This window comes from Labrus bergylta, chromosome 1 (assembly GCF_963930695.1).
Source record: "Labrus bergylta chromosome 1, fLabBer1.1, whole genome shotgun sequence".
In the NCBI taxonomy this organism is placed as follows: domain Eukaryota; kingdom Metazoa; phylum Chordata; class Actinopteri; order Labriformes; family Labridae; genus Labrus; species Labrus bergylta.
Genome location: NC_089195.1, coordinates 24,184,126 through 24,195,667, shown reverse-complemented (window position 1 = coordinate 24,195,667; position 11,542 = coordinate 24,184,126). Strand labels below are relative to the sequence as shown.

Sequence of the window (11,542 nt, the reverse complement as noted above, 5' to 3'; positions counted from 1 at the left end):
CAACCCAAGGAACTGAGGTACGCTTTTTATGTCTTCAAGAAGCTCTGGGGTCATTGCAAGCCGTCCTCAACATGTCATGAACTGGCTCCTTGCAAGCTAGAATAGACAAACATCCACATTCACACTACTGACTTTACAGACGGACACGCTCCATGTTTGCAATTAAACTTTCAATTGTTTACCTTTTTACAATAAATTATTATTATTTGCTGTCAACTAACTCGTGTCCTTCCCATATTTGTCCCTTGAGCCAGGGTTCCCACAGTATTTTTTGATGACTGTTTGAATCACGTCTCATGCTATGTTTCAGAGTTTCCAGTTTCTCGGTGTGTTAAAATATTTTGGTTATCATTGGTTTGTAATATATAAGATGTTTTTTCTGATCAAACTATAGTTTAGTTGATTAAAACAATGATCTCATCAATAACTGATACCTAGCTCAAAGCAACATTGTACTTTGCACATGATGATGCGTTCATGTTATTTAAGTGAAACAAAAGAAAATCCACTCAGGCCAAGAAGTCAGTAAAAATATGATTTCATTCAGAATATATACAAAATACAAATACACTTTATGTACTAAAATGTACACACTCAAAATTCATTAAGCCTTGCCAGTGTTTACATTCAGTAAAAACAAAATACACACTGATAATCATCCATTTTGGAGAAAGAAAAGGAAACATGTAGTCGCTCACAGAAATGTAAACATACATATTGATCCGTATATGCAAAAGGAAGAAAGGAAACAAAAAGAGGCTTCTGGAGAGGACGAGGAAGAGTCTCAGAAGGTTTCTGTCATCCAGAATCATCTCTCAAACAGACTAGTCAGTGTTTTCAAATCAGTGAGCACAAACATAGCAGTGATTCTGATGAGACATAGCTTATTTGACAGGAAGTTGATTTGGGGGGAAAAAGAAGCACATCAACGCATCAAATATACAGTTAATGCCTCAGAAAGTACCAGTGATGTGGAAAAGAAGCTGAATGAAAATGATTTGAGAATATTTTGGTTTGCTGTTTGCACTCTTGAGTCTTTGGGTTGTGTCTAAATAAGAAAACCACTTCTTTAAGTGAGAAAATACTCAGTGAACTTCTACAGAAGCAATATTAGAATATTTCAGACACGTGATGATGGTCAGAAGTGAAATAAAGAAATCTACTCTTTTAGTCAATACTGTTAAGCTGATTGAAGTCATACATAGTAACATTTCCCTTAACAAAATATACACCAATCTTGATCACTTTATTATCCTTCTTGAGGAATATCCATAATTTTATAGCTATTGTTTTTATTTACAAGCTATTTGTTTTAAGACTTCTACAGGTGTGAGAAAATAAGTCTTCTCTTCTGATAGTAACATTCAAAAAGGATGGAAATAAATTAGAAGCAGGAAAATCGTGACGCAGGTTAATTGTGCGAGTCTTTGCGCGAGTCTGGAGAGAATAAAGGTCATCTTATGAAGGTGAGGTTCAGCTGGCATAGATGAAGCAGAACAGAAGTTTTCTCCATCAGGGTGAGATGTGTGTTTGTGTTTGTGTGTGTGTGTGTGTTTGTGCATCTGCAGACTCAGCATCAGTCCTTTGAAAACCTTCTTTTAATTTGTTCTCAGATGAGCTTAGTAGAGTCTCTTTTGCTTATGAGAACTTCCAGCAGCCGCAGTTTGGCTTTAACGTGCTTGTATTCGCTGTACTCCACTGCCAGCGGTGAGCGATCCTCCTTCTGCACGTTTCTATGGAAACAAGACAACAAACATGAAGAAACCACTGTGGTTCAGCAGTGGAAAACCAATTGAATGTGCCTCTATCTGTTACTCTTATGTAATCTGTAGTTTACCTTCCATTCTGTCTGAAGAACTGGTCCTCGAACTCTTTCAGGTTCTTTCGGATCCTCTTCTTCTCCTCTCTGGTCTCCTGGAGCTGCTCCACAAGTTCCTCCCTGTAGGAGAAAGAGTCCAACATTTAAAATACCTCATGTTAGAGCCATTCAATTCGTTTTTGGTTATTATGTTCTTGTGAAGGATGTACTCTTTTAACAAGGTATAAAGTGCTGATAAAAAAATCATGGGACAAATGGGGAAACAAGTATTTCATTCTAATGCTGTGAGTGTTACTCAAATGGCTTCGTGAGGTGGAGGCAGTTCCAATATTTTATATGAACTTAGTGGCTCCTAACCTGGGGTTCTGGCCCTTTCAGGGGCTCACACGATAAATGAGGGGTCGTAAAATGGTGAAATTCATAGGACAAAAAAAAAAACAGACAGGTACATAATGCTGGTGCAGCTTGTTGGGAATTTTCTCTGAAAAAGTCCAAACAAGGTAGGTCTAGTAGTTCTTGGGCTTTGAATGCTGTGTATTCAGCTTAATGACATTTAAAGCATAACAAAGAGCAACACAACACACTGCTTTTATATAAGGGGTCTCCAAGTTAAAAAGTTCAGGAGCCACTGGTTAAGAGTTTGAGTTTTTTTGTAGAATAGTTCAAGTTTGTCATTGCTTTGACTGTAAATCTTAATATGAAAGAAACCACCAGTATTCACCTATAACAGTGCTCTAGTACCTCCAAATTGTGCTTTAAAACAGCGTTAGATTGGGTGTATGAAGTTTTCTCCTTTGTTGGTGACTTACGTTGTGGCGGCATGCAAGTTGGACAGCCTCATGTCTGTTGTGTTCTTAGAGGGCGAGAGGTCGTCCACGGGTGAAATGAAACCATCCACTTCCTCATCCACGTGGTCAAGGAAGCTGAGCACGCTGATGTCAGGCCGCACGGTCACAGTGAACTGGGTCTTTGTTTCTCCGTCATCCTCCGAGCCATCCTCCTCCTCCTGCAGGTGAATGAAGATGTTTAAAAACTTTGTCTGTATGGCACTTTTTTTGTTAAAAAAGAAAAGAAAATGCTGTCGGCCAGCCTCAACGCTGAAACACCGCTGCGTGAGATGATTGTGCAGTGTTAGTCACAAATCATGCTGTTACAGCAGCAAGACTCACATCCACGTCCCCGTTTGTGATTCATGTGTTCACCCATTAGTATGAATAGATGGAGTTAATGAAGGAGGTCCACTAGAAGTAACACACAGGCCACTGAGAAACACCTTTATGTAAGTCAAGAACCAAACAAACACTAAATATCCAGCAAAATGCTCAGAGCCAAAACCATGAAGTCTTCTTCTTTTTTTCTAACTACACCTTATAGATCATTCTGGTTTATTACTACTAACGTTAAGGTCGACATCATTTAAGATAAAAGTGAAAAACCCTGATTTTGATCCCTGTCTTCAAAAGCATTTTCATATTAAAGTCAAAAGATGTCTAATTCTATGATTAAAAAAAATGAATTATTCTCTAATAAATGAAATGGACTGCTCACACGTCCGGATCAAAAATCATCACACATAAAAACAAATCCAGGCCGCTACTGATTTTTCACCTCTATAGGTGCAGGGTGCTAGGAAACAGGCAACCAGCCAATCAAAAGGCAGCAATCGGGTTTATTGGATTGGGTAAATGGGGGAAAGGGGAAGGTGGGATTGGGAGCTGTCAAATGATTTTTTCCAAGCGGCATCAGCTGCTCTTCACCTTGATATCATCGAAGAACAGTGCAGTTTCGCCCTCGATAATGGGCTGAAGGAGGGGACCTCTGCGCTTGCTGGAGGGAGAACCCTGTGGTAACGGTCAAGAAGGAGGCGTTAACCACGCTTACACCCTCTACGCTGATGTTTACAGCAAGACCCAGAGAAAAGACCAGAGTGTCTTCAAATATCACCCAGACTCAACCTTTATGTTCCCGCCTTTAATAGCAGATAAGATACTGACAGTATATGTGACAATATCCAGAAAACCGAACCCTTTTATATACATGAACAAAGTTTTATATCTGATTATCATTATTATATAGATAGAGGGCATTTTCAGACGCAAATAACCGAGCAGCTGCTTATTTTATAAAATATAAGATAAAAAAGTTGGGGCTTGTTACAGACTGGAATGCAGAATAAAAAAAGTCCATCACTGATCTGTTGATGCCTATCTGCCCTCACCATTCTGTTTGATTCCACTAAAATACTGCACTATCATTTTTATTGCATAAAGAACCGCAATATCCATATTGGGGATTAGAGCTGCATTATATAAGATATATTATCCACAATGCAGATCATTGATTATATAATGGAAATGTTATTGAATAGAACGAGAACGAGAGGATGCACAAACATGTATCTATAGGGAGAATTATTTAAGCACTTATTAATGCAACAATTATAATACTGATTAAAGTGCTTCTTTTGTTCTACTGTTCATAATAACGGTGACTACATGTTGACTTCCTATATCTTAGCTCTCTGACCCTCTGCTGCACTCAGCATGTCATTTCCTGTGAACTCAATCTGCCACCTGTGAGCTCCCTCCTGTCCCGGGGACGGACTGAGCTGCTAAAGCTGGACTTAAGAGCCCTGAAAGGTAGATCACACGTCTGTGGCACGTCTGCCACCACGCTGGTTCCCACGGCAGGTGCTAAAGCCAACATGAGCTGAGGATTAAGTGTATGCACCAATCTGACAATGTGCTGATCTTTGCCACACGCTCGTCAAAGAGCAAGGGGACAGAGGGGGCAGCTGTGGAGGAAGATGTAAACAAAAGGTTAAGCTGAGATACTTACAATGACAGGGATGGTGGAGGCTCTGATCAGAATCTGCTTCACCAGGCGATATCTGTCGTACAGGGGCTTCATGATTTGCCTTTCACTCTTGGTGACCTAAAATTGGAGGTTAAAAAAAATGCAGCTTGTCAGCAGTGTAAGCTTCTTACTGCCCTCCTCTGCCTCCCTGCAGGCTGGCTAACTACAGCGCTGACATAAACACAAAATGACAGCTAACCCAGTCTGGCTAACAACGTGAAGGTCATTAACCACAAACTACAGAGGAACGCAGTGTGACAAGGGATGGAGGTGACAGAAGGGTCTACTACACTTCCTGATACATGAAAATCATAGGACGGTAATTACTCGTCATGTGAGTCTGACTTAAAAAAAAAACATGGTGCGTCAGTTTATTAAAGACAACATTTTCTGCAGAGTTGTCTTTTAAACTCTGTGTTGACAAACATCCTGTTTTCTTAAAAAGACAGTTTTAACAGTCAAGAAAAAAAACCACATCCTTTCCAGACACACACACACACACTGCACCCTGAGTCATTATTCATCCTTCACTTGAAATCTGGGTCACAATCGTGTGCTAACAGGATTTGCTCTGTTTGGGTCAACATGGGGGTTGGATCTTTTATTTTATTTTTTTAGGGGGAGGCTTCAGGTATCTGTGGAGTTCATTTGAAAGAGGAGGAGGAAGACTTACCGGGCGACCGTGTATGCTCTCGTAGTACAGAAGAGCTTTCTGCAGGGCGACTTTCTCAGCACCGATCTGCTCCCGTGTCATATCCTGGCAGGGAAAACAGAAAATGAGTCAAAATATTCAGGAACGACTCTTCTGTGATTCAACACGGTTAATCCTTGATATTGCTTCGCCATAATAAATAAAAGATTTTCCGCCTGCTTTAAAATTGATGTAGTTTATCAAACACGTAACTTCCATTTGCTGGATTTATGTGTCTATGTTTAATTTATTCATCTTTGCGCATGTGAGGCGTGCTCCCGGTCGTACCTTGATGTCCTCGGGTCGGTTCACCTCCTCCCTCTTCTCCTGCAGCTTCTTCTGAATGGTCTCCAAGCTGCTCTCCACCGGAGGCTTCGGCACTTTCTCCTGCTGTGGTTTCTTCTCCAGCTGAGAGCCGAAGCTTTTGGGCAGAGTGTTGCTGCGCTGGCGGGTGAGAGGCGGCAGGTCCTCCTCAGACTTAATCAGCTTTTGTTCTGAAAGATGGGGGAAATAAATGATGAAATGACTTTTATTGACTTGTTACAGAGAGCTTATCAGTTGTGTTGTAGGTGTGTTGTAAATGTCTTTGTCTTACCTTTTAGCTCTTTACGAAGCTTGGCCAGTTCGTTCACCCACCTCAGCACCTCTGGGTTTCCAGCTTTATCACTGTGGGAGGGCTGGAGGGGGAAAGCCATGAATTAAAACAGATTTTCTTTTTTTGCAGAGACAGTTCATTACTTTTTTATGGTTATGAAAAATGTCTTTTTGAGGCCGGATATGTTTTGATAATTTGATAAAATGAACCTACCCTGTATTTGCGGTCCTCTTCAAACCTCTCCTCAAACCTGTGGATCTTCTTCTTCAGTATATGGATCCTCTTTGTGAGCTGGGCTGACGTCAGCTCCTCTTTCTCATCGTCACAGGAGCCAAGAGACGAACTCCTTCTGCGACTGTGAGGAAAACACAACGTTCTTAAGATCTGAGAGAAATCCTTCCTTACTCCCTCTACAAACACACCCATGTTGAGCCCTTACCTGACAAACGAGTGTGAGTTAGGTGGCGATGGAGGCACTTCAGTGTCATCCAGGTACTGCTGGCACTGTCCGTAGGCGTAGAAGCGAGGGGACAGCATTGGGTCACTATCCTCCTCCAGCAGCTGGCGGATGAGACGTCCTCCTGCGTGAGGGGACAGTCTGGCCTCCTCTCGGTCCATGTTCTCCCTCTGCAGTGAGTACGCAGGCACCGGTTCTGAAGAACAGTAAAGAAAAAAAAAAGCGTTGGGTTTAAATGTGACACGCTGCTTGTTCTGCAGTCAAATAAAAGCTGTAAACAGGAGATGTGTAAATAAGGGACAGGTTTGTCAGGGGATCTTGTTTGGAAATGCTGTGCATGCTGGTCAGGGGACAAACACATCACGTGCCTTTAGGACAGAAATAACAGAATCATCATGTCATCAGAGAGAGCTCTAAAGCTACAGAATAAACGGATAAAACAGTCTCATCTACAGGTGGAGCTTAACAGAATGTCGCTCTTAATCCAATAGGAAATCTGCGTATTGAATCAGAATCCTTTCATACCCTCTATCAGACCTTTATAGATTCTGTTTTTAACTAGATACAAATTACTTTAACTACTGATTCATTATCAGGTTTAGCTGATTTATTCTTCAGATTATTTTCTCAACAGTTGTTTGCACTGAAAAAGTAAAAAAAAAAAAAAATCTCTTTGCACTCTCTCTTGCTGTGTTAATGTCAGTGGACATGATGAAGCTCGACAATCGCAGATGTTGTTCTAAAGCTTTGGGTAATACAACCCCCCCCCCCCCCCCCACCTTCCTTTGTGTGTCCCCTGGTGGTTAAAGTCTCCACTCTGGCAACAATTATGTCTGGTGAAAAAAGCCATGCAGATACCCCTTACAATCCGTAAGCTATTAATAATGCCTGTCTCTCAATGGGATAATGTCAGGGCGCGACCCCTGCTGGGACATACAGTGATGGGAGTTTGCGTTTAAGTTTCCACTCTGCTTGGTGAGAGATAAACCAGTTCGCTGTGCCTTCCCAAGCACTTGAGAGAGAGGCTAGACAGAGGAACGGAAACTGTGTGAAAACATGACACGCAGCAAGAACAATCATGCCGATATCAGGGCAAGAGGGAGACAGGTAGCATCAGGTGTCAGGAGACTATAGAAATACTTTTTACAGAGAAGAGATGAAGGGAGTGAAAACAAGGTCTGAAGAAAACCAACTGTCCGTGTCAATATTCAAGGTGTCAGGAATCGCACGAGTAAATATCCACTCCCAGTCTTAAAGTGCAGATGAATATTTTGCTAAACCATGGTGAGTTTGTGCGGACGAGAAGACACTTTGCTCAAATTCCAGCTCTTGTCCCAGAGGACCTCCTGAGCTTCTAGGTACGTGCAGTTTGTCAAATAGCCGCTCCCTGGCATGTTAGTGCTCGCTCACAGCAGCAGGTGAGCGTCTTCCTCACAGCTCTATTATCTCGCTCAGAGAGGCCGTGCGGTGTAGCCGGCCAGTAAGGCTCCATGGCATTTGAAATTAATCCCTTAAATCAACCACTCGCTGATGGTTCAGGATTAACTGGACTAATGAAACAAAAAAAACAAAAAAATGCCATTTTGCCATTTGGCTAAAGGTTGTTGTGTGTGCAACGCTTCGGCCACAATGTTCCAGATCATTCAAGCATGTTGCCATGCAGGGAAAAGGTCATTCACACAGCCTTTTCTTTTCTTCCTCTCTAACATGTTGTTAGCAGCACAGCAAGTCAGCACTGACAATGACCAAGCATTATACTTACCATCACAGAAACTTAGTAGAAAAATGCTTTTGAAATCAAGAAAGGGTGCGCTAAAGAAAGGAGTATCTATAAGAAGAAAAGAGGGGAGAAGAGAAGGGAAAAAAATGAAGGAACAGGGAAAGGGATATATCAAAAGAACAAGTATCTCCCTGAACTTTTATCAACTAATGAGACATCTCTTTCAACCATCAAGGCAGACACGCAAGGACACATCAGTGGTAAATATCCGGTCACCATGACAGGCGCTGGCACAAATTGTACTGGGACAAAGGTCTCGCACCACTGCCTAATGCCCTCATCCATCAACAAGCCTATTTGTCCAGTATAACACCTTCTGGACAGTATGCACACATCATCCTGACAGTGTCTACATCATTTATACAGCTTTATATGACTGCTTATTTATCTTGGATTATTTAGCCAGAACACAAACCCCTCAAAAAATAAAGTAGAGTTTAACTTTGAACAATACATTGACAGAAATGTTATCATCTGTACAAGCAGCCCTTCACGCTCTGATGTTTTCACCATCTCATGCACCGAAAGGAGATACTGTATGTATGAACCGCCTGTCACAGCCGATCACGCAGCCTCCCCGTGGCGTCCTCGCTGCCATGAGCTTAGTTATGGATTCAGGACAGAATGTACAGAGGAAGGTTTATGAAGAGGAAGGTCGCCGTGAAAAAAAAATATGGGCCAACAAAATGTATTTGTCTAGTTGTCTGCCATCTGGGTTGAAAATTCTCTCTCCCGAACAAACAGTACAAATACACCCTCTGTTACATCCTCCCTCAAGCAAGTAGTGTTTTAATTACAAGCACACAGAATCAGAGACAGCAACACTAACACATCACTTTTAACCCAGCAGGATTCTACTCAAGATTAAGATGCAGTGAATCAGTTAACATTAAGTACATTTTTTATTTTTATTTTTTGCACCTATATTGATTTTTTAACAGCACTATTTTTTTTCTTAGTGAACCTGCTGCACAATAACTCCCCTCAAAATTAAAATGATTTTTTTCTGATCTTTCCACAGACAAAAGCAACATTTGGTTGACTCTGCTAAATGACTTAAGTATTTGAAATGTCTTCACTCATGCAGCAAACCCTGCGCATCAACAATAACAAACTCTCAAGACCTTCTTTTGTTGTATCACATTTGGCCACAAGAGAGCTCCAAAAAACATGCAATAATCTGCTCATGCCCCGAGCCTGTTGAAGTTGACAGGTTTAAAGGCATGGAACGGTTTTACACCGACAGTCCCATTTAACAGGAAATGTGGTGTGGCTGATGAAAGTCAGGCCCAATGTTTGGAGTGGAACGTGCTGCGACAAGCCTTTCAACTGTACTTCACTGGAAGAAAGAACCTATTGGTTATCATTCCAGTATACAGCAGAGCAAAACATTCAGCTTTCACTGCTCAATGCAGAAGCCTCCACCCACCTCCGCTGTGTTGCAACATCATAACAAAACAATCACAGTGTCATTGCTGTGCACTATTTCCTTTCTAACTAAACGCCAGCCTTGCATAAACACACACCTCAATTATAAACTCAAAGGTCTAAAAGCAAACATGAGGGAAAGACACGTGAAACGTGCACCACTCGTGACTATATCTGCAAACACTGCATTCAAAATTACACCTGGTATTCCAGCATCAATGAAAAAAAACTGGCATTCTGTAATTGAGCTTGTGCAAAGCTGCAAATGAATACATGTCGAGAGATCCCCCCAACATCACTATTCCTGGAGTGACTGGGCAAACCGTGGCACTTATTAAATGGAGCACGAGTGTGACAATTTCAATCATGGTCCACAAACTATTTCAATCTTAGCCAAGAATTCTACAGCTGCTCGCCTGCTACACTGCTATCAACATTCAACCTGCCATTTAATAATTAATATTTACTGGGAATTGCAGCAGCAGCTGAGCCTGGGAAAATCCTGAGCCAGAAACCGCACAAGTAACTGATAAATCCTGGTCAAAACAAACTGTGTGCTCTTCATATGAAAGCAAAAGAGGAGCTCTTGACTTTACAAGCATACCTATTTTACATATTTTCTCTTGAGAGATTCACACAGCACTCAAGGTTCCCATGTGGTTTAATTCAACAGCACAAAACAACACACTATCTGCAGTGCTGCCTTATCTCATGAGCTTTGCAAACAAACATGTCTCCAGTGTGAGTTTCCCCTCCAGATATAGGTGGCTAGAGAACTTAAGAGGATCTTTTACTATTAAATCCTACAGGGGAAGCAGAAGGAGCTGCATCAGGAGGAGGAGGAGGAGGAGGAGGAGGAGGAAGCAGAAGGTGTGCAGCTGCTACCGAGACACCCATGTGCAGAGCTGGGCATAGGGGGAGTGTAATGTCTGGACATGTTTGAGTGAAAAAGTGTGTATTCCAGATAGTATAAAACCTATTAAAAATGAACAGTTCCATGTTAGAGTAAAATAAAAGTATTAAAAAAAAAAACAGAAGGCTGGCCTGTAGACTCACCTCCCCAGTTGTTTTCCTCAGTCAGTGCTGTCAGGTCCAGTCGGGGCACATCCTCACAGCTTGTCTTCTCGCAGTCCAGATCCGAGCCTCGCACCTCTCCGCTTACCCTCCCCATGTCACAAGTGATGGGCGACTCCTGAATCTTCATCCTAAGCGTCTGCACAACCATGAGAGAAAAGAAAAGAGCGCTCAATGACGTCGAGCAGCCCGTGAACACACTCTATAAGTTCGGCCACACACTCCCTCAGACTGGCCCTGCCCTAATAGAAGGGGGCTGCACCCTGCCCGCCATTGGCTGCCTCTGAGGCCAAAACATCCGCCCGTAAGCCATTGGCTGGAAGGGATAAGCTCCGCCTCGTCTTACACCCACTGGAATCCCTCACACCTCCCTTTCTCTTCCCCCTCCTTCTTCCCCTCTCTTGTTTTTTCTCTCACAGTAGTTCGGTTTGCTTTCTCTCCTTCCTGACATGCATATCTTCCCCACCCAAGCTCTGCTCTGGACTTGTTTGTTTCACAGCAGTAAGAGCAGAAGGGGGGGGGGGGGGGGGGGGAGGGAGTGAGGCAAGGACAAGAAAAAAACACAGGCAGATTGTGAGCCAGCACACGTACGCTGACTGAGTGATTTTTTCTCCAACTATGTCTTACTGCAAACAAACACGTAGCTCACGGCAGAGATATCTCACAGACAGCTTTCTTTTTGAGCACTTAAATTCTTATTCTATATCCTTTTACTGATAATTAGCATCCACCAGGCTTTACTCCTATCCCAAACTTTCTTGCAACTCCTCTCTGCTTTTCCATGATTAAAGCTGTGTAATGGAACACTGGTATAATGTAAATAATTTGGGGCAACAGCATAC

The 11,542-nt window shown here is 42.3% G+C and overlaps 1 protein-coding gene across 5 annotated transcripts in view; it reads right to left on the bottom strand.

The window, feature by feature from the left end:
- Window positions 1-522: 522 nt before the first annotated feature.
- Window positions 523-11,542, bottom strand: part of fam13a (family with sequence similarity 13 member A) — a 48,318-nt gene continuing 37,298 nt past the window's right edge. For 2 of the 5 annotated variants that reach the window (XM_065957174.1, XM_065957190.1), the window contains 12 exons: window positions 10,683-10,839; window positions 8,181-8,246; window positions 6,401-6,614; window positions 6,175-6,316; window positions 5,962-6,043; window positions 5,655-5,860; window positions 5,349-5,432; window positions 4,658-4,753; window positions 3,577-3,660; window positions 2,629-2,825; window positions 1,838-1,939; window positions 523-1,733 (listed from right to left, as the gene is read on the bottom strand). In XM_065957174.1, the coding sequence (XP_065813246.1) occupies window positions 1,610-1,733; window positions 1,838-1,939; window positions 2,629-2,825; window positions 3,577-3,660; window positions 4,658-4,753; window positions 5,349-5,432; window positions 5,655-5,860; window positions 5,962-6,043; window positions 6,175-6,316; window positions 6,401-6,614; window positions 8,181-8,246; window positions 10,683-10,839 (1,554 nt within the window). In that variant the 3' untranslated portion in view covers window positions 523-1,609. The remainder of the gene's footprint in view (window positions 1,734-1,837; window positions 1,940-2,628; window positions 2,826-3,576; window positions 3,661-4,657; window positions 4,754-5,348; window positions 5,433-5,654; window positions 5,861-5,961; window positions 6,044-6,174; window positions 6,317-6,400; window positions 6,615-8,180; window positions 8,247-10,682; window positions 10,840-11,542) is intronic. The other 3 variants (XM_065957182.1, XM_065957175.1, XM_020628901.3) reach the window with 3 other exon arrangements.